A 22,708-nucleotide genomic window follows, 5' to 3' on the forward strand; every position below is an offset into this window, starting at 1 on the left:
CAGAGATTTATTTAGAATTTAAGGCACACTTAACCAGCATGGCTACCACAGCATTCTGCAGCGATACACCATCCCATCTTGTCTGCGCTTAGTGGGGATATCATTTATTTTTCAAAAGGACAATGACCCAAAACTCACCTCCAGGCTGTGTAAGGGCTATTTGACCAAGGAGAGTGATGGAGTGCTGCATCAGATGACCTGGCCTACACAATCAGCCGACCTCAACCCAATTGAGATGGTTTGGGATGAGTTGGACCGTAGAGTGAAGGAAAAGCAACCAACAAGTACTCAGCATATGTGAGAACTCCTTCAAGACTGCTGGAAAAGCATTCCAGGTGAAGCTGGGTGAGAGAATGCCAAGAGTGTGCAAAGCTGTCATCAAGGCAAAGGGTTTGAAGAATCTCAAATATAAAATATATTTTGAGTTGTTTAACACTTTTTTGGTTACAACATGATTCCATATGTATTATTCTCAGTTTTGATGTTTTCACTATTATTCTACAATGTAGAAAATAGTAAAAATAAAGAAAAACCCTTAAATGAGTTTGTGTGTCCAAACTTTTGACTGGTACTGTATATTAGAGTTGGCTTTAGGCACTTAAAGTCACAGATCTAGGATCAGTTGACCTCCACATAATGTTAACATGAGCCACTAATATCTTACTTCAGTATTGTCTATAGCAGTTTCTTCATTAAGACTTATATTTGGCCTTAATATACACTGCTCAAAAAAATAAAGGGAACACTTAAACAACACAATGTAACTCCAAGTCAATCACACTTCTGTGAAATCAAACTGTCCACTTAGGAAGCAACACTGATTGACAATAAATTTCACATGCTGTTGTGCAAATGGAATAGACAACAGGTGGAAATTATAGGCAATTAGCAAGACACCCCCAATAAAGGAGTGGTTCTGCTGGTGGTGACCACAGACCACTTCTCAGTTCCTATGCTTCCTGGGTGATGTTTTGTTCACTTTTGAATGCTGGCGGTGCTTTCACTCTAGTGGTAGCATGAGACGGAGTCTACAACCCACACAAGTGGCTCAGGTAGTGCAGCTCATCCAGGATGGCACATCAATGCGAGCTGTGGCAAGGAGGTTTGCTGTGTCTGTCAGCGTAGTGTCCAGAGCATGGAGGCGCTACCAGGAGACAGGCCAGTACATCAGGAGACGTGGAGGAGGCCGTAGGAGGGCAACAACCCAGCAGCAGGACCGCTACCTCCGCCTTTGTGCAAGGAGGAGTAGGAGGAGCACTGCCAGAGCCCTGCAAAATGACCTCCAGCAGGCCACAAATGTGCATGTGTCTGCTCAAACGGTCAGAAACAGACTCCATGAGGGTGGTATGAGGGCCCGACGTCCACAGGTGGGGGTTGTGCTTACAGCCCAACACCGTGCAGGACGTTTGGCATTTGCCAGAGAACACCAAGATTGGCAAATTTGCCACTGGCGCCCAGTGCTCTTCACAGATGAAAGCAGGTTCACACTGAGCACATGTGACAGACGTGACAGAGTCTGGAGACGCCGTGGAGAACGTTCTGCTGCCTGCAACATCCTCCAGCATGACCGGTTTGGCGGTGGGTCAGTCATGGTGTGGGGTGGCATTTCTTTGGGGGGCTGCACAGCCCTCCATGTGCTCGCCAGAGGTAGCCTGACTGCCATTAGGTACCGAGATGAGATCCTCAGACCCCTTGTGAGACCATATGCTGGTGCGGTTGGCCCTGGGTTCCTCCTAATGCAAGACAATGCTAGACCTCATGTGGCTGGAGTGTGTCAGCAGTTCCTGCAAGAGGAAGGCATTGATGCTATGGACTGGCCCACCCGTTCCCCAGACCTGAATCCAATTGAGCACATCTGGGACATCATGTCTCGCTCCATCTACCAACACCACGTTGCACCACAGACTGTCCAGGAGTTGGCGGATGCTTTAGTCCAGGTCTGGGAGGAGATCCCTCAGGAGACCATCCGCCACCTCATCAGGAGCATGCCCAGGCGTTGTAGGAAGGTCATACAGGCACGTGGAGGCCACACACACTGCTGAGCCTCATTTTGACTTGTTTTAAGGACATTACATCAAAGTTGGATCAGCCTGTAGTGTGGTTTTCCACTTTAATTTTGAGTGTGACTCCAAATCCAGACCTCCATGGGTTGATAAATTTGATTTCCATTGACCATTTTTGTGTGATTTTGTTGTCAGCACATTTAACTATGTAAAGAAAACAGTATTTAATAAGAATATTTAATTCATTCAGATCTAGGATGTGTTATTTTAGTGTTCCCTTTATTTTTTTGAGCAGTGTATATGACTTTGTGGTTGTGGGTGGATTTCAACTGCTGGCTGGAATTCTCACTCAACTGTACCACTAATATGAACCTGTTCTACAGACTCTTGTAGACTACTATGCACTGAAAAACAGTTAATATGTTACAAATCAAAGCTTAACATTGAAATTTGTGATTTCAAATGATTAAGTTAAATTCAGATAGGCATGTTATGTGCTCTCTAACACAAACATAAAATGTGTTGTTATTGCTGTAGACCTTTTAACAGATCTAGGAGCAGTTGACCTCCACAGAATGTTAACATTAGCCACTAATATCTGACTTCAGTACAGTCTATAGCTGTTTGTTCATTAATACTTATATGTGGCCTTAATATACAGCATATGACCTGGTAAAGGAGAGGGGGATGGGAGGCTGCTCAATGATTGGCTGTAGTGTAGGGTGTGTCATACAATGTATCAAAATTTCAACTGCTGGCTGGAATTTTCACTCAACTGTACCACTAATATGAACCTGTTCTACAGACTCTTGTAGACTACTATGCACTGAAAAACAGTTAATGTTACAAATCAAAGCTTAACATTGAAATATGTGATTTCAAATGATTAAGTTAAATTCAGATAGGCATGTTATGTGCTCTCTAACACAAACATAAAATGTGTTGTTGTTGCTGTAGACCTTTTAACAGATCTAGTTGACCTCCACAGAATGTGCACATTAGCCACTAATATCTGACATCAGTATAGTTTATAGAGGTGTATCTGTCTGTCTGTGTCTTTCAGTTTCTATTTAGACTACATCAAATATGAAGAAGCTGTGCAGCCACACCATGTTCAACATGTTACCTAATTAGCTAGCTAGCTGACAATCTGGTTGACCTGTAGCATATAAACATTTGTTGGCACAGAAAGAAAGGGGATATGAAAAATGATTGATCAAATTCCTCCTGCCACTATCTGACTGGGTTAATAACTTAATATTAAGTTAATATGGACCCATTGTCTTAGACTTGAACTCTTGGACCAAACAGTGGGACTCTGATTTCAGCCATAGGGACTTGTGACTCGACTCCTGACTCCAACATTGGTGACTTTGACTCAACTCAGAGTAGCCATAGGGTCTTGTGAATTGACTCTGACTTTTGTGACTCAACTACAACACTACTGCCATTGCATGGCTACTACTACTGCTTCAACTACCAATTCTAGCAAGTTGTACCCCAGGTTGGGTACACTTTTCTGCTGCTCCCTCAAAAGCATTAAGCAGACATTTTGATTATACCTCCCTCCCCATAACTCTCTGTTGTTAATATCAGTAGGCTGTTTGAGTGGTCTGTGGGCAGGTAATTCATCTGATTGCTGATGGGTTAGGTTGCTAGATCGAATATTAACCTGCCATAAGCTACTTTTGTGTCAGCAAGTCTCCCCAGTGAAAAATGTACATATCCACCACTCCATCTCTCATGTACAGACCATTCAAGTAGCTGCACTTAACACCTCACTGATACTGATTGTGTAAGCTACAAACCCAAATTGTCTAAGGAAATGTGGCTAACAGTAATAACATTGCAGACATATTCAGAAATCTGGGCTGATGGAATCATTGTTATGCATATCTACTGGCCATAATTTCCGCTTGAGGTCCTGCCCCTCCCCCACTGCAAAGTGCACAAAAGTACCAAACTATCAAAGGTTTTATAGGTCAACACAGTCCCCCCCCTCCCCTGTCCTTTGTATATTATTTATATATACTTGTGTTCCCATATGTACTTCCTGTATTGATTTGTTGTTAATAAAAATATAATAATAATAAAAGATACACAGTTCCCCCTCCCCCATGTTGCAGCATAAATCTCTGCCCAAGGTTGCCATGTACACTATTTTGTGGTTTATTGATGTACTTTTAAAACTTTGCGGCAGGTGAAAGGTTTTGGTCGCTAGGTGGAAGTTGTTATACTACTTCTATATTGCAACGTTACCAACATGGCATTTTTAAAAAATCATTAATTTCCCTGTATTCTGCTAAAATTGTGCTAGTGAAGGTGGGTTTTGAAGTCTGGTTTTGAGCAGACTCCTAGAAATTTGAAATTGACCTGGCAAGCCTGTCCCTGCCTGAGCGTGATCACCACTGAAGTAGCTGTGCAGCACGTGTTTTAAGGAAGAGGAGGATGGTTGCAGATGTTTGCATTCATGCAAGAAGGTAAGCTATTAACTAAACTGTTAACCAATATTTTAGCTAAAATTGTATTTGGTGTATTGACAAGCAATGCATGTTCTCGTTGTCTTTATTTTTAATGAATTAATGTCAGTCATGTATGTCTTTCGGTGGAATCCAACATGCATTGACATGTCTGAAAGCCGCATTGTGTCAGATATACTGCGTCATGACAGATTGAAATTGGCAGGTTTATCCAAACAATTCATTAATGCGCAATTGTTACTTTGCATGTTTCTACCTTATAGTTATTTGTGGCTTGCTAACGGTTAGTGTGCTAGCTAACTGTTAGCGTGCTAGCTAACGGTTAGCGTGCTAGCTAACGGTTAGCATGCTACCCATGCTAGTTAAAAAATAATAATATGCTAGCTATGGTTGCAAGCTAGCTAATAAGTTTAGCATAATTGGTAAACGTGTCTTTGATTCAGAATACATGATTGTGGTTAACAATGTTACATGCATTGGAAAATAATATTGCTATAGTGTAACAAGCTAGCAAGAAAAGCCAGTTCCTTTTCATCTATTTTGTCAAGTTATAAGCCTGTATGTGTGTTAAAATATTTAAACCCCCTCATTAAATTCATGTATTGAAGTTGCGCCCGTTTTTTATAGCCCTTTCTTACCCAAATACCGTTTTTTACATTGAAATAATTCAGATGAAAATAAGAAATATGTTAAACTAATTAAGAAATAAGTGACCAGATTTTTTTTATTGAAAACCATGGACATTAGTTTGGGTGGGGGGAGGGGCGTGGTGCGGTTCCTAGTTCTTTTTTTTTTTGCACATAAAAGAGTGAAACACCACAACAAGAATAAGGGTTGTGGAAAGTGTCAATTTTGGTAGGACTGTGACAATTCACTGTCTTGAAAAATACATACATACAATACATACATATATTGGCAGATTCTTTAACCAAATCCCTATTTCTTACACAGATTTTTTAAGATCTAAAACATAATGGAAGATAAGAGTCCAGGAACCTACAAAGTAACCAATGCGGTATGTTTTCTGATTTGCCTAGTATTTAGAGTACGCTTGCCTTGCTTTAGCCAAACCACTCATACTGATTCTCTTTTAGTCCATCCATAAAAACAGATTCAGCTTTAGTTGCATGCAGGAACTTGCATAATGTGCTTATGTTATGCTTATACTTGCTTTTTTACCTTGAAAGTAGTTTAAAAAAACAGAAATTGTAATAGATGTTTGTTGGACCTCTATTAGTCAATGATAACAGTCATTGGTGTCCCCCAGCCCATCCCCTGTTGTGTGCCGAGCAATCTTGTCATTCTATTAAGTCTCAACTATTCTTTTTGTCTTCCTTTACAAAGGCACTGCAGAGGCTAAGAAGGCGCATGTAAAATCTAAAGAAGCATAGTTCAACTTGTGAGGCCAGATTTGAAAAGGAAAAGATAAATCCCGAAGCGCAGGTTTGTCAGTTGTTTAGAATGAGGATACTGGGGATGGTTGAATCGTTATCATATCCTATTGCCTAATTTGCACATGACTAATATCATTTTATTGTATCCTTAGATGTCAGACACCGAGGCTGCCAGTACCTCTGAGGCTGCCAGTACCTCTGAGGCTGCCAGTACCTCTGAGGCTGCCAGTACCTCTGAGGCTGCCAGTACTTCTGGGTCGATAGTCAATGTGTTGGATGATGCACCACCGTTGATCAGAACAGACAGTATATACGTAAGTTAAAGTGTCATTCAACACCAGCACATACTGTAAGTTCTTGTGAATCAGCTTTGTAAATCAAAGATGGGCAAGTGTGCACTTTCATCCCATATTCATAGTATTATAACATAAACAAGTAGAGGAGCACAGTCGTAACTAATCAAAATGTGCCGGTGTCCAAATACTTTGTCATCTGTCTAGTTATCCAATATAATTTTTTTCTTCAATACAGTTGACCAAAGCTATGCTTGGATACAAGACTGATGACTCAATAACCAGCATTGGCAACAGTGTAGATGGTTATGTCCCAGGATCATCAGAGGAAGGCAATTTTTATGAAGAAAATCTGACAGGTATGTCTATACTTTACATACACATGGACCTATTCTTAATTACAATGTCCTGTTTGAAAATTACATGTTTTCCACTGATGTTTTCCAGGAGAGATGTCAGTGATTCGGGCCAAAAAGCCAATGACCAAGGGAAAGCTGGGGCAAAAGAGAGACTCACACGGTAAGCATGTTTCCTGCTGCCTTCAGTCAGTGTAAGTCTGATGGCCTTGAGATAGAAGCTGTTTTTCAGTCCCAGCTTTGATGCACCTGTACTGACCTCGCCTTCTGGATGATAGTGGGGTGAACAGGCAGTGGCTCGGGTGGTTGTTGTCCTTGATGGTCTTTTTGGCCTTTCTGTGACATCGGGTGGTGTAGTTGTCCATGAGGGCAGGTAGTTTGCCCCCGGTGATGCGTTGTGCAGACCTCACTACCCTCTGGAGAGCCTTACGGTTGTGGGCGGAGCAGTTGCCGTACCAGGCGGTGATACAGCCCGACAGGATGCTCTCGATTGTGCATCTGTAAAAGTTTGTGAGTGTTTTTGGTGACAAGCCAAATTTCTTCAGCCTCCTGAGGTTGTTTTGTTGATGTTGAGTGTGAGGTTATTTTCCTGACACCACACTCCGAGGGCCCTCACCTCCTCCCTGTAGGCCGTCTCATCGTTGTTGGTAATCAAGCCTACCACTGTAGTGTCGTCTGCAAACTTGATGATTGAGTTGGAGGAGTGCATGGCCACGCAGTCATGGGTGAACAGGGAGTACAGGAGAGAGCTGAGAACGCACCCTTGTGGGGACCCAGTGTTGAGGATCAGCGGGGTGGAGATGTTTCCTACCCTCACCGCCTGGGGGTGGCCCGTCAGGAAGTCGAGGTCCCAGTTGCACAGGGCGGTGGGTCTCGAGCTTAATGACGAGTTTGGAGGGTACTATGGTGTTAAATGCTGAGCTGTAATCGATGAACAACATTCTTACATAGGTATTCCTCTTGTCCAGATGGGTTAGGGCAGTGTGATTGCGATTGCGTTGTCTGTGGACCTATTGGTGCGGTAAGCAAATTCGAGTGGGTCTAGGTGTCAGGTAGGGTGGAGGTGATATGGTCCTTGACTAGTCTCTCAAAGCACTTCATGATGACGGAGGTGAGTGCTACGGGGTGCTAGTCATTTAGCTCAGTTACCTTAGCTTTCTTGGGAACATGAACAATGGTGGCCTTCTTGAAGCATGTGGGCACAGCAGGCTGGGATAAGGATTGATTGAATATGTCTGTAAACACACCAGCCAGCTGGTCTGCGCATGCTCTGAGGACGCGGCTAGGAATGCCGTCTGGGCCAGCAGCCTTGTGAGGGTTAACACGTTTAAATGTTTTACTCACGTTGGCTGCAGTGAAGGAGAGCCCGCAGGTTTTGGTAGCGGGCCGTGTCAGTGGCACTGTATTGTCCTCAAAGCAAGCAAAGAAGTTGTTTAGTTTGTCTGGGAGCAAGACATCGGTGTCCGCAACGGGGCTGGTTTTCTTTTTGTAATCCGTGATTGACTGTAGACCCTGCCACATACGTCTTGTGTCTGAGCCGTTGAATTGCGACTCTACTCTGTCTCTATACTGACGCTTAGCTTGTTTGATTGCCTTGCCTAGGGAATAGCTACACTGTTTGTGTTCGGTCATGTTTCCGGTCGCCTTGCCATGATTAAAAGCAGTGGTTCGCGCTTTCAAGTTTTGCGCGAATGCTGCCATCAATCCACGGTTTCTGGTTGGGGAAGGTTTTAATAGTCACCGTGGGTACAACATCACTGATGCACTTTCAAATAAACTCGATCCCAGTCCACGTGACCGAAGCAATCTTGAAACGTGGAATCAGATTGGTCGGACCAGCGTTGAACAGACCTGAGCACAGGCGTTTCCTGTTTTAGTTTCTGTCTATAGGCTGGGAGCAACAAAATGGAGTCGTGGTCAGATTTGCGAAAGGAGGGCGAGGGAGGGCTTTGTATACGTCGCAGAAGTTAGAGTAGCAATGAACCAGAATCATGCCAGCCCGGGTCACGCATTCCATATGCTGATAAAATTTAGGGAGCTTGTTTTCAGATTAGCCTCGCTAAAATCCCCATCTACAATAAAAGCAGCCTCAGGATATGTGGTTTCCAGTTTACATAGAGTCCAATGAAGTTCTTTCAGGGCCGTTGAGGTATCTTCTTGGGGGGGATATACACGGCTGTGATTATAATCGAAGAGATTTCTCTAGGTAGATAATGCGGCCGGCATTTGATTGTGAGGAATTCTAGGTCAGGTGAGTAAAAGGACTTGAGTTTCCTGTATGTTGTTATGATCACACCCCGAATTGTTAATCATAAGGCATACACCCCCGCCCTTCTTCTTACCAGAGAGATGTTTGTTTCTGAGATGCGTGAAGAAACCGGGTGACTCTACGTACTCTGATAACGTATCCCGAGTGAGCCATGTTTCCGTGAAACAGAGAATGTTACTATCTCTGATGTCTCTCTGGAAGGCAACCCTTGCTCGAATTTCGTCTACCTTGATGTCAAGAGATTGGACATTGGCGAGTAGTATACTCGTGAGATGTGGGCGATGTGCCCGTCTACAGAGCCTGACCAGAAGACCGCGCCATCTGCCATCTGTGGCGCCGTTGTTTTGGGTCACCTACTGGGATCTGATGCATTGCCCTGGGTGATAGTCGAAACAGAGGATCCGCTTTGGGAAAGTCATATTCCTGGACTTAATGTTGGTAGTTGACGTTGCTCTTATATCCAGTAGTTCTTCCCGGCTGTATGTAATAAAACTTAAGATTTCCTGGGGTATCAATGTAAGAAATAACACATTAAAAAACAATACTGCATAGTTTCCTAAGAACGCGAAGCGAGGCGACCATCTCTGTCGGTGCCATAAGTATTCTGGCCGTACTGTGCTGGTCCAGATCTGTTTTGTCTTCATCAGTTAGTGTATTTCCAACCATGCCAGCACAGAACGGTTCAGTTTGGATTGTACAGTGGTGTGAAAAAGGTTAGGATGGAGTCTGCCTTCATTTCAGCATGGTATTGTGCTTTCCCCTCTCAATACATGGCTGTATCTGTAGGGTTTGGGTGGCTGTAGCCGTCCCTCTCATACCATATTCAATAGGCTTGAATGGCACAGCTGTTATAAACCTGCATTTTGAGTTTTTCCAACAGTTATCGCTTATGGATTGGTTGATAGGTTGGATTGGGTGAAACTGACATGATTTCCACTGATGTTTTCCAGGAGAGATGTCAGCGATTCGGGCCAAACAGCCAATGACCAAGGGAAAGCTGGGACAAAGGAGAGGCTCACACAGTAAGCATGTTTCCTGCTGCCTTCAGTCAGTGCGTTTTCACTCTGTAGTGTCAGCTTATGGTACTGTGCTGGTCCAGATCAATCCTGTTTTCATCAGTTAGTGTATTTCCAACCATGCCAGCACAGAACGGTTCAGTTTGGATTGGACACAAGTCAAGACGTTAGATCTGAACTAGTGTGTCAGGATAGATGATAACACAGAAGGATTACCACACTTTACATTGTTTTTCCTGGGTGAGGGAACTTAATTTAATAAGTATTGCTTTTATTAGAAGGATTACATTGCAAACCTTTTGATGGGCTTAGATTTCATACAGATTGACTCTGCCTTGATGTCAGCATTGCACATTCTTCTCTCACATCCTTCTCTATGTAGTTATTTAGTTGGGATTGTTAGTTTAACCTCAACACTCTCTGCAGATACAGCTGCAACCTGGTAGAGTTAATACAGAGATGAACACATACTGTATTGTACTCAACCTTTATTTAATGTAGTCATTCATAATGTCATCTCTTTCCAAAGGTGCCAAAGGAACAAAAAGGTTTTGGTCGACAATAGAGGTGGATGCAGTTGAAGATTCCTTGATGAATTTTATCCGAATGGGAAAAAGGCCTGGAAAACAAGACTGTGAGAAATGCATTGCTGCTTCTCCCCAAGCGCTAGTAAACAGGGACTGGAGAGCAGTAAAGTTCTATGTACACAACAAAATAGTTGCAGATCAGAGATAATAAGTGTATAAGATGCTTCTATCTTGGTGTACCTCTGAGGATTTAATGGGACTTACTTGACTTAAGCTCATAGGCAGTTGATGAATGTCCTCCATCTCACTCTGTTTGGGGGAAGTTTTCCCAGGTGGGTTGTTCACTTTTGGAGTGACTAAGGTCTCAAGAATACAAAGCCTGCTGACTTTGAATGTTACAGAAAAATAAAATACATTTTTCTAAACTATTAATCTGTTACTTGGATATAATGACTCCATTACTGAAATGGTTGTTCCAGTTTAAATACTTTACAGTAGAACTACACTACAGTAGAACTACACTACAGTAGAACTACACTACAGTAGAACTACACTACAGCCGTTGAGTTGCCATCCGTGTTGCATCATTGTGGCATTCTACATGCAATATTTTCAGTCATAAAATAGAATGAATGCATCAAATATCGATGTAATAAATGTATCACTAGTCACTTTAAACAATGCCACTTTATATAATGTTTACATACCCTGCATTACTCATCTCATATGTATATACTGTACTCTATACCATCTACTGCATCTTGCCTATGCCGTTCGGCCATCGCTCATTCATATATTTATATGCACATATTCGTATTCATTCCTTTACACTTGTGTGTAAAAGGTAGTTGTTGTGAAATTGTTACATTACTTGTTAGATATTACTGCACGGTCGGAACTAGAAGCACAAGCAATGCGCTACACTCGCATTAACGTCTGCTAACCATGTGTATTTGACCAATTTGATTTGATTTGATTTGCAATGTGCGGTCTCAAGTAGGTGGTAAAATTACAAGTGATCTTTTTTCAAGAAGTCAGCAACTTTCGGTGATTTCCTCATATTAGATTTTTTTTCTAGCTCATGAGTGTAATTTCTGTGCTTCTATGATGTCTGGAAAGCAGGGTCCTAAAAAGGTATGTAAATGTGAGGAGTCCTAAATTGGTTAGAAATGCAAGACTGTGTGTGTGTGTGTGTGTGTGTGTGTTTGTGTTTTGAGGGGAAATTGTGGCTGTGGTGAATGAATGTGTTTATAGTTCTCGATAAACAACATTGTGGTTGGAAAATACGTTTGTTAGTGAGAAGACAGAAAACCTAGTAGCCAGCAGAGAGCATTAACCATGCATGAGCAGCCTATTATCACCATGACTCATCTTCAGCTAGACTATTAGAACATAATGCAGACTAGATATTACTTAACTAACATTGGTCCATTGGTGTTTGGAAAAAAGGTCATTAGAACACCTAACACAGGCCAATTTTCAGGTGAATACATTTTAGAAAAGTGTGTGTGCTTATCCATCCACCATTTGTTGTTACCTGAGAATGTATACTGAACAAAAATATAAACGTAACATGCAACAATTTCAACAGTTTTACTGAGTTACAGTAAATCAGTCAATTGAAATAAATGTATTAGGCTCTAATCTATGGATTTCATATGACTGGGCAGGGGCGCAGCCATAGATGGGCCTGGAAGAGCATAGGCCCACCCACTTGGGAGCCAGGCCCAGCCAATCAGACTGATTTGTTTCCCCACAAAAGGGCTTTATTACAGACAGAAATAGTCCTCAGTTTCATCAGCTGTCTGGGTGGCTGGTCTCAGACGATCCCGCAGGTGAAGAACCTGAATGTGGAGGTCCTGGGCTGGCGTGGTTATTCAACATTCTGCCAAATTCTCTAAAACAACGTTGGAGGTGGCTTATGGTAGAGAAATTAACATTAAATTATCTGGCAACAGCTCTGGTGAACATTCCTGCAGTCAGCGTGCCAATTGCATGCGCCCTCAAAACTTGGGACATCTGTGGCATTGCACACTTTTAGAGTGGCCTCCCGCCCACATACACTTGTATCCCTCCTCTGGCTTGGCTACCGCGGGGTACCGTTCAGAGGAATGGCACTTCAAGCCTTTCTCTACCCTTCACCAGGTGGTTACAGACTGAAACAACACAGAGAGGATTCACCATGAGTCCAAAACACTGTATAAGGAGACCGAGTCCGGGATTCTGCACACTCAAGCTGAGGGGACGCGGCACCTGGGCGAGAGACTGCAGAATATCCACTTCTGGAAGTCGGAGCTGCAGCGCCACATCGAGAAGCTGGTGGCCGAGACAGACCTCCTCCTGGGGCAGAAGAGGAGGCTGTTGAAGGCGCTGGACACCACCGAGACCCCGTTCGCCATCGCCACGGATAACCTAACCTGTCGGTCGGTAACGGCGACCGCGTAGAGGAGCTGCTGATGACACAAAAAAAATATTGATTCGTCTTTGCTCTAGTTCACCTAAATACTTGGATCATTACTAAATGTTGCCTAGACGTTATTTCACTAGAAACTAATCTGAAAATAACGTGATGGTTGTGTTTGTGGGCCACAGGAAGTTGAGCTGATCAGGAGCATCCAGACTCTGTTGAAGAGAACGCTGAGTCAGGCTGTCAATCAAATCAAGTGAGTGTCACAATTAAACAATAAGGGTTTTTATTTCTCAAAACATGGATGATACAAATTATGACAAGGAAATAAACCAAAGTGCTTTAAAATATAGCAAGAGCTAAATGACTTGAAAAACGGACTGTCCTATAAAGTATTAACGTAAAAAATAACTAAGCTATAACGTGCAGGAACAGAACGTACATAAACCAAAAATCAACTCACTGATCGGACGTTCCAAGGAGACTATAAGGGGAGTGGCCAGCTCCAAGGCAAGTCTGCTAACCATCAAGTTTTACATTTCTACAATAATGATAACGTTATATACAAGCATTATTTTAACAATAACAGTACACAATATCAATGTATAACTGTACTTCGCTATTTTAAACTCGTCAAAGGGAAAAAGAGTTCCACTGGGGTGAACAGAGGGTGGGTATTTCCCAACGCCCTTCCGGAACCGTATTTTAACCCTGGGATTCAGGTCGGACCTCCTTTATCAGAACACCGCGGCATCCATCACTGCTGAGGAATAGACGTAAACAAGACATTACTTTGAACTGTGACTATTTACTTGAGAATGATAATGGTTCAATTATAACAATGACTGTTACCACGTAAACTATGAAGCGTGCACTCAACATAGAAAACAATGATAGCAAATGTCAAACTGTATTTCTGCAATACAGTTACGTATGGTGTTATGTTCTGTTAATTACTGATGTCCCCTTTAAGAATGGAGCGCCCTTGGTCATGCGCAGTGTTGTTCTATGTTATTCTGGTACTAACTCGTTTTAGTAAATGTGAAGCTCCAGTTCAATTTCTTGTATTCAGAGTCTTTTTTATTATATAAATAAGTAATAAGAGCTAAGACACTACAATGGCGACGAGGATGATTACCTGCAGTGTGCATCACGAATGCAGATGGAGCTCGTAGGAAGAGAGGAAGATGTTGACCCTTTAAGAGAGGAAGATGTTGACCCTGTAGCACAACAGCTAGCAAGCAGTGACGACGAGGGGAGAGCGAGAACGAGGCGGCAGGTCAAAGACCCGTGGAGCCGGAGGTAAAGAGAATGGCTAGCATCGGGAAAATAGATGTGTTTGATGACACGCAAGAAAACTGGGCAACTTACATTGAACGACTGGAACAGTACTTCATTGCAAACGACATTGCTGATAACAAGAGAGTACCAGCGTTGTTGAGTTTAATTGGCCCAAAAACGTACAGTTTGCTAAGAGATCTGACTGCCCCTCTGAAGCCCTCAAATCAAACATTCACAGAGATTGTGGAGATATTGCAAAATCACCTAAACCACTCCTCATCGCGGAACGTTTTCGTTTCCACAAGAGAGATCAGAATGAGGGGGAGGGTGTTAGTACATATGTAGCAGAGTTGAAGAAACTGTCTGAACATTGCCAGTTTGGAGAGAACCTAAATGACACATTAAGGGATAGATTTGTTTGTGGACTGAAACATGAACACATTCAAACACGTGTAAAAACGTTTGCTCACAGAATCAGATATCACGTTTGCAAAGGCTGTTGAAATTGCTGTGACTATGGAAATCGCGACTAAAGATGCATTTGAGTTGCAAAGTAAAATAAATACTGACCTATCACAAACTAACCTGCACAAGTTTTCACGCAGCCGACAGCGCCCACGTGTGGCCGAAAAATGCAACAGGTGTGACGGAGATGGTCACAGAGCAGAGGACTGCCGTTTCAAAGACGAAATTTGTCACAAATGCAGTAGAAGGGGACACATTCAAAGAGCACGCAGAGCAAAATTCAGTCACAACAGGAAAACTGAGAAAATGAAAGGGTCTGTGAATGCACTAGCAGAGAACAGTGGCAGTGATTCAGATGAACAATGAATTGGTACAATGGAGTTAAACACAGTGACTTCTCCCAGCAGTAGCATAATATGGGTGACACCAGATATCGAAGGCAAACCCCTCAAAATGGAGCTGGACACAGGATCTGCAGTGTCTATAATTTCCACTACTGTCTACAATGAGCACTTCAAGGCTATCAAGCTGAAGAACACAAATGTGTTGCTGAAGACCTACTCAGGAGAGCGATTGAGCCCAATGGGGGCGTTGCAGGTCAGAGTGCGGTATGGGGGGCAAACACAGCAGTTACAGCTGTATGTGGTGCCTGGAACTTGCCCACCATTATTTGGCAGGGAATGGCTTTCAAAAATGAAGCTGAACTGGTGTGACTTGAAAATGCTCCACACGTTCCAGTCCAAAGAGAAAGGCACCGACCAAACACTGGAACACTTGTGAAAGAAATACAACACATTGTTCAGTGATCAGATGGGAACAGTAAAAGGCTTCACAGCCAAACTTGTACTGAGAGATGACGCAACCCCAAAATTCTGCAAAGCCAGATCTGTTCCATACTCCCTGAGACCAAAGGTGGAAGCGGAAATCGATCGCTTGCAGGATACAGGGATCCTGACGAAAGTGGACAGAAGCGAATGGGCCACACCCATAGTTCCTATTGTGAAGAAAGACGGGTCTGTTAGAATGTGTGGGGGCTTCAAGGTAACTGTGAATTCAATGTTGCATGTGGACCAATACCCCCCTGCCACGCCTGGATGACATCTTTGCTGCACTAGCTGGTGGGAAACACTTTAGTAAAATCGATCTGAAACAGGCTTACCTGTAGCTACCGGTTGAAGAGAGCTCCAAACAGTACCTGACAATGAACACACACAAAGGTCTATACAGGTATAACCGCCTGGTTTTTGGCATTGCATCGGCCCCATCCATTTGGCAACGAACTATTGACCAGATTTTGCAAGGAATCCCAGGAACCCAGTGTATCCTGGATGACCTGATCATAACAGGACGCACCGACAAAGAGCACCTGGCTAACCTGGAAGAGGTCCTGAAAAGACTGAAAGAGTATGGTCTACAGGCAAACTTACAGAAGTGTGAGTTCTTCAAAGACAAGATTGTCTTCTGTGGACATGAAATCGACCGCAATGGATTGCACAAAACACAGGACAAAATCGAGGCAGTGGTACAGGCACCACGACCACAAAATATCACAGAAGTGAGATCTTTCACTGGACTGATCAATTACTACAGAAGATTCCTCCCAAACCTTTCAGCAGTACTCCAGCCTCTAAATCAGCTCCTGGAAAAGAATAGGACATGGCGGTGGACAGAACAGTGTGAAACTGCATTTCTTGAGGCAAAACGGCTCATCACATCTGAACAGGTCCTGATGCATTACGACCCTGAACTGCCAGTGAAGTTGGCTTGTGATGCGTCCCCTTATGGCTGCGGGGCCGTCCTTTCACACACACTGAAAGATGGGTCAGAGAGGCCAGTTGCATTTGCGTCACGAACGTTGAATGATGCAGAGAAACTACTCACAAATCGACAAAGAAGCACTGGCGCTAGTGTGGGGCGTCAAGACACTCCACGCATACCTATATGGCAAGCGTTTCTCTGGTTACGGATCACCAGCCGTTGCTTTCCATTTTCAGTCCAAAGAAAGGCATTCTGGGAATGCCAGCAGCCAGGTTACAGCGATACGCCTTGTTCCTCCCAGTCATATGAATGACAGCAGCCAGGTTACAGCGATATGCCTTGTTCCTCCCAGTCATATGAATGACAGCAGCCAGGTTACAGCGATATGCCTTGTTCCTCCCAGTCATATGTATGACAGCAGCCAGGTTACAGCGATATGCCTTGTTCCTCCCAGTCATATGTATGTCACTGAGTTTAAGCCGTCGTCCCTCCACACAAATGCAGATGGATTATCCAGACTGCCGTGTACAAGAGAAAGACAAAGGAGTGTGGATGCAGTGGACATTTTCCATACCGCTCAGCTCGAGGCACTACCGGTCACAAGCACAGTTATCAAACAGGAGACAAGGAAAGATGTGACCTTGTCAAAAGTGTTCACCTACACCATGTCAGGATGGCCAGCTACAGGCAGAGAGGAGCTGACTCCGTATTTCCAGCGGAGAAAGGAAATTACAACGTACCAAGGATGTTTGATGTGGGGAATGAGAGTCATGATACCCCAGAAATGCCAACATCAGGTTTTGCAGCAACTACAAGAAGGTCATGTTGGAATTTGAAATTGTCCATTTCTTGTATTCAGATTCTTTCTTCTTATATAAATAAGTAATAAGAGCTAAGACACTACATATGGGATATAAGAAACAAAAGCTGTGTGTCGCGTCGTCATTTATATTATAACAATAATTCAACATAGTAAGTTTGTATGACGATCTGGTTATTAAATGGGAAACCAGTTTAAAGACAGTTAAATAGTAGCGTGCTTTAAACCGCTCTGGTGACGAACGTTGCTGCCCTGTTTCCAATCGTCCACATTGATGCTGTATGAACCTATTCAAGTAACTAAATACACTTTGGGGAAAAGACTATACCCGTGTTCGAATACCCATAACATACTGTATACTACATATTAAATGAGTGTATATACTATTAGTTAATTTTAGGAAACTAAACGAACGGTATCCTTCCAATTCGTTAGTTGATGCTGTTACTATGCAACTTATTGCTAGCTTGTTAGTAAAAACAAATAAGACCTCTTACAACTTCATTAACAATGTCCATTAAGAACGCTCAACGACTAACGGAATTAAATATCACCAGTTACCTAACTTCATAATGGCTATCATGATGTAATTGTAAAACAAACTCCAAATGCATTTGTAGGTAGCTAGCTAACAGCCATGGAAGAGAGTGAAAGGATAGCTGCTCCAACTGTCAAAGAAGGTAGAGTAGGCTATTCTGGTTGAGCAGGTACTGTTGTGTAGTTCCACTCCATAGTAAGAAGTGAGGACGGAGATAATAGTAACATAATATTCAGTGCGGTCTAATTTTAGTATAATGAAGTCTGTTTTCTGTCCTCAGATACAGAGCTGTGAAACCCTGTCTGCAGATGAAGAGCAATGGTTCCCAGTCCTGTTCCTGGGGTGCACATTTTTATTTTTGCCTTAGCTGATTCAAATGATCAAGTCATCATCAAGCTTCAAGTGGTATTTATGTATTCATTTGCGACGCTATCCTTGATATGATCCTGCTGTTGTCACATGCTACACATGCATCTATCCAATGCTATCATGTTTGTTATAAGATATATTATACTTTAGTAATCCACAATAACCTGGTGACGTAAAAGTCTAATGACATTATCTTCCATATTCCTACAGATGCCTTGCAACTTGAGATTTCTTCAAAACGATTGCCTACAGTCACTGTGTAGGGCACTGCACAGTTGGGTGACCAGGGCCACCTGGTCTCGTGGGGGATTTCAGGCATCTGTGAAGGCTACCTGTGTCCTGCATAACTTCATGATGATGAACAGGAGGGGACCTGCAGCTCTCCACCATGTGCCAGAGGAGAGAGACAACTGAAGCAGAAAGAGACCGAGAGAGAGAAAAACTGAAGCAGAAAGAGACAGAGAGAGAGAGAGAGAAACTTAAGCACAGAGGAAGAGAGCGAGTGTGATAGAGAGAGGAAGAGAGCGAGTGTGATAGAGAGAGGAAGAGAGCGAGTGTGATAGAGAGACGAAGAGAGAGAGTGTGATCGAGAGAGGAAGAGACACAGACTTTCACTATTTGCACATATGACATTTGAAATGTCTTTATTGTTTTGGAGTGTAATATATACCGTTCATTTTTATTGTTTACTTCACTTTTGTTTATTATCTACTTCACTTGCTTTGGCAATGTTAACATGTGTTTCCCATGCCAATAAAGCCCCTTGAATTGAAATTGAATTTATAGAGGGGGCGGGCTAAGCTGTTAGGGAGGTGTCAGGTAGATAAGGTAATGAGTTCTGGCTGCATGAGAGAACTGCGAGCAATATCATCCGAAAATCTCCTAGGAAATGAGGTGGTATGTTTTGTCTTACAGCAACTTTATACTAGGCTATTATGTTGGGTTGTTTCTCACTGTCTCACTGTCAATCGTGACTGAATAGTCACTTCAGATAACCTGCCAGCAGGATACCACCCTGCATACCACTGCTGGCTGGCTGGCTTCTGAAGCTAAGCAGGGTTGGTCCTGGTCAGCCCCTGGATGGGAGACCAAATGCTGCTGGAAGTGGTGTTGGAGGGCCAGTAGGAGGCACTCTTTCCTCTGTTCTAAAAAATATATTGGGATATTGTGTAGGGTGGTGTCTTTCGGAAGGGATGTTAAATGGGTGACTCTCTGAGGTCATTAAAGATCCCATGGGACTCATTGTAAGAGTAGGGGTGTTAACACCCGGTGTCCTGGCTAAATTCCCAATCTGGCCCTCAAACCATCACGGTCACCTAATAATCCCCAGTTTACAATTGGCTCTTTCATCCCCCTCCCCTGTAACTATTCCCCAGGTCGTTGCTGTAAATGAGAACGTGTTCTCAGTCAACTTACCTGGTAAAATAACAGATAAATATAAAGTGATGATGAGCAACACAAGCCTGAAAACATGTCTGTAGGTAACCGTCCTGCCCCTGTTCCGCCCTCCTGGAAGCCTCTTCCCAACAGCTGAAGGTCCCAATCACGTTTTGTGTCTCTTAACCTCTACTTTACACACACATTGTTGTGGTCACCCTCCCTTTACATTTCTCCCTGTCAATCGTGAATGATAATTCTTCAAGTTTTACCAGTGAAATGTCCATGCAGCATCTGCGTACCAACCATGTGTTCTCCATCAGTTTAACAGGGATCTGTATTTAGATCTTGTTGAGTTGTACAGTGTTGATTTGAATGATGTACAGTGAGCACATTTGAAAGAAGATGGTTTTAACAAACTGTAGCATACCTGTGTTTAGTTTCTATTAAAGCACATATTTGTCCTAGTGGTGTGCGCTGTTGAGTTCTGGCTGCATGAGAGAACTGCCAGCAATATCATCCGAAAATCTCCTAGGAAATGAGGTGGTATGTTTTGTCTTACAGCAACTTTATACACGGCTATTATGTTGGGTTGTGTTATGTAGAATGCTGACATGATGTAATCTTGCAGACATTCAGCTTTGATCTCAACAAGATCTCACAGTTTTACCAATTTGACTTCCGCTTCTGACGTTTGTCTACGTTTCTCCAAAAGTCAAATTTCTAAGTTGCTCCAAACGAGCCACGGCCTGTACACCCCGCTACCATCTAGAAGACGGAGACGGTACAGGTGCATCGAAGCTGGGACTGAGAGACTTTATAAACATCTTCTATCTCAAGGCCATCAGACTGTTAAACAGTCACCACTGCGCCCAGTTACATGCCCTGCCCTGAACCTTAGAGACTGCTGCCCTGTGTACATGGACTCACTGAACACTTTTACATGTTTACATACTGTTTGACCCATACTGAGTGTACAAAACATTAAGAACACCTGCTCTTTCCATGACAGACTGACCAGGTGAATCCAGGTGAAAGCTATGATCCCATATTGATGTCACCTGTTGAAACCAATTTAAGCAGTGTAGATGAAAGGGAGGAGACAGGGTAAAGAAAGATTAGACATGGAGTGTGTATGTGTGTCATTCAGAGGGTGGATGGGCGTGACAAAAGTCCTAAGTGCCTTTGAACAGGGTATGGAAGTAGGTGCCAGGCGCACCGGTTTGAGTGTGCCAAGAACTGCTGGATTTTTCACACTCAATAGTTTCCTGTGTGTATCAATAATGATAATTAAATCCATTTTAATCCCACTTTGTAACACAACAAAATGTGGAAAAAGTCAAGGGGTGTGAATACTTCCTGAAGGCACTGTATATCCTGGACTCTGACATTGCTGTGAATACTTCCTGAAGACAGTGTATATCCTGGACTCTGACATTGCTGTGAATACTTCCTGAAGACAGTGTATATCCTGGACTCTGACATTGCTGTGAATACTTCCTGAAGGCACTGTATATCCTGGACTCTGACATTGCTGTGAATACTTCCTGAAGGCACTGTATATCCTGGACTCTGACATTGCTGTGAATACTTCCTGAAGGCAGTGTATATCCTGGACTCTGACATTGCTGTGAATACTTCCTGAAGGCAGTGTATATCCTGGACTCTGACATTGCTGTGAATACTTCCTGAAGGCAGTGTATATCCTGGACTCTGACATTGCTCATTCTGATATTTCTTAATTTCTTTCTTTCAACTTTGTGGTTTATGTGTGTATTGTTTTGTATTACTAGGTATTACTGCACTGTTGGAGCTAGAAACACAAGCATTAGGTATTACTGCACTATTGGAGCTAGAAACACAAGCATTAGGTATTACTGCACTGTTGGAGCTAGAAACACAAGCATTAGGTATTACTGCACTGTTGGAGCTAGAAACACAAGCATTAGGTATTACTGCACTGTTGGAGCTAGAAACACAAGCATTAGGTATTACTGCACTGTTGGAGCTAGAAACACAAGCATTAGGTATTACTGCACTGTTGGAGCTAGAAACACAAGCATTAGGTATTACTGCACTGTTGGAGCTAGAAACACAAGCATTAGGTATTACTGCACTGTTGGAGCTAGAAACACAAGCATTAGGTATTACTGCACTGTTGGAGCTAGAAACACAAGCATTAGGTATTACTGCACTGTTGGAGCTAGAAACACAAGCATTAGATATTACTGCACTGTTGGAGCTAGAAACACAAGCATTAGGTATTACTGCACTGTTGGAGCTAGAAACACAAGCATTAGGTATTACTGGACTGTTGGAGCTAGAAACACAAGCATTAGGTATTACTGCACTGTTGGAGCTAGAAACACAAGCATTAGGTATTACTGCACTGTTGGAGCTAGAAACACAAGCATTAGGTATTACTGCACTGTTGGAGCTAGAAACACAAGCATTAGGTATTACTGCACTGTTGGAGCTAGAAACACAAGCATTAGGTATTACTGCACTGTTGGAGCTAGAAACACAAGCATTAGGTATTACTGCACTGTTGGAGCTAGAAACACAAGCATTAGGTATTACTGCACTGTTGGAGCTAGAAACACAAGCATTAGGTATTACTGCACTGTTGGAGCTAGAAACACAAGCATTAGGTATTACTGCACTGTTGGAGCTAGAAACACAAGCATTAGGTATTACTGCACTGTTGGAGCTAGAAACACAAGCATTAGGTATTACTGCACTGTTGGAGCTAGAAACACAAGCATTTCGCTGCACCTGCGGTGTTATCTGAACATCTATATTGATTCGACTGTGAGACAACGCCCAGTATGCCAGGGAACAGGGACCTCAGACCAGAGACCTCTGACTCACTAAGCTGTAGTGACTAAAGGGTTAAAGTGCCCAGTATGCCAGGGAACAGGACCTCAGACCAGAGACCTCTGACTCACTAAGCTGTAGTGACTAAAGGGTTAAAGTGCCCAGTATACCAGGGAACAGGGACCTCAGACCAGAGACCTCTGACTCACTAAGCTTTAGTGACTAAAGGGTTAAAGTGCAGACAGATTAGTGAAGAGGGGGTGGTGTGTGTGTGCGTGCGTGCGTGTGGTGTGTGAGTGTGGTGTGTGTGTGTGAGTGTGGTGTGTGTGTGAGTGTGGTGTGTGTGAGTGTGGTGTGTGTGTGTGTGAGTGTGGTGTGTGTGTGAGTGTGGTGTGTGTGTGTGTGTGGTGTGTGTGTGTGAGTGTGGTGTGTGTGAGTGTGTGTGTGTGTGTGTGTGTGTGGTGTGTGTGTGAGTGTGGTGTGTGAGTGTGGTGAGTGTGGTGTGTGTGAGTGTGAGTGTGGTGTGTGTGAGTGTGGT

At 43.2% G+C, this 22,708-nt stretch overlaps 3 protein-coding genes and 1 long non-coding RNA gene across 12 annotated transcripts in view; 2 read left to right on the forward strand and 2 right to left on the reverse strand.

Moving 5' to 3' along the window:
• LOC120032383 (cell death-inducing p53-target protein 1 homolog) overlaps positions 1 to 22,708 on the reverse strand; it is a 77,500-nt gene that overhangs the window by 14,894 nt on the left and 39,898 nt on the right. The window lies entirely within an intron of this gene.
• LOC120032381 lies at positions 2,435 to 10,766 on the forward strand. Of its 2 annotated transcripts, XM_038978452.1 has the most exons (8): positions 2,435 to 4,483; positions 5,435 to 5,498; positions 5,828 to 5,926; positions 6,030 to 6,191; positions 6,409 to 6,529; positions 6,618 to 6,689; positions 9,746 to 9,817; positions 10,341 to 10,766. In XM_038978452.1, exons 4-8 carry the CDS (start codon positions 6,030 to 6,032, stop codon positions 10,544 to 10,546), a joined length of 633 nt encoding a protein of 210 aa, XP_038834380.1. In that variant the 5' UTR covers positions 2,435 to 4,483; positions 5,435 to 5,498; positions 5,828 to 5,926; the 3' UTR covers positions 10,547 to 10,766. The 2 variants fall into 2 exon arrangements, with proteins under 2 accessions (XP_038834380.1, XP_038834379.1); XM_038978451.1 differs by having other exon boundaries at positions 2,435 to 5,498.
• Positions 12,232 to 14,507, reverse strand: LOC120032385. Its single transcript, XR_005473820.1, has 3 exons — positions 13,884 to 14,507; positions 13,209 to 13,508; positions 12,232 to 12,960 (listed from the first exon to the last, which is right to left on the reverse strand). It is a non-coding gene; the product is annotated as an uncharacterized LOC120032385 (long non-coding RNA).
• The window catches only part of LOC120032379, a 57,079-nt gene continuing 48,136 nt past the window's right edge, over positions 13,766 to 22,708 (forward strand). Inside the window, exons 1-3 of one of the 8 annotated variants that reach the window (XR_005473819.1) lie at positions 13,766 to 14,047; positions 17,888 to 18,012; positions 18,187 to 18,470. Coding sequence is in view for 7 of the 8 variants with exons in the window: in XM_038978428.1 (XP_038834356.1) it covers positions 17,926 to 18,012; positions 18,187 to 18,375 (276 nt within the window). In the remaining variant the exon portion in view is untranslated. The other 7 variants (XM_038978428.1, XM_038978433.1, XM_038978429.1 and 4 more) reach the window with 7 other exon arrangements.

This window comes from Salvelinus namaycush, chromosome 39 (assembly GCF_016432855.1).
Source record: "Salvelinus namaycush isolate Seneca chromosome 39, SaNama_1.0, whole genome shotgun sequence".
Lineage (NCBI taxonomy): Eukaryota > Metazoa > Chordata > Actinopteri > Salmoniformes > Salmonidae > Salvelinus > Salvelinus namaycush.

Excerpts from the sequence above, each read along its gene's own strand:
- LOC120032381 (XM_038978451.1), top strand. The coding sequence starts at position 6,030 with ATGTCAGACACCGAGGCTGCCAGTACCTCTGAGGCTGCCAGTACCTCT. Across the intron at positions 6,192-6,408 it reads TCAGAACAGACAGTATATAC|TTGACCAAAGCTATGCTTGG; the intron begins GTAAGTTAAAGT and ends TCTTCAATACAG. Across the intron at positions 6,690-9,745 it reads GCAAAAGAGAGACTCACACG|GAGAGATGTCAGCGATTCGG; the intron begins GTAAGCATGTTT and ends GATGTTTTCCAG.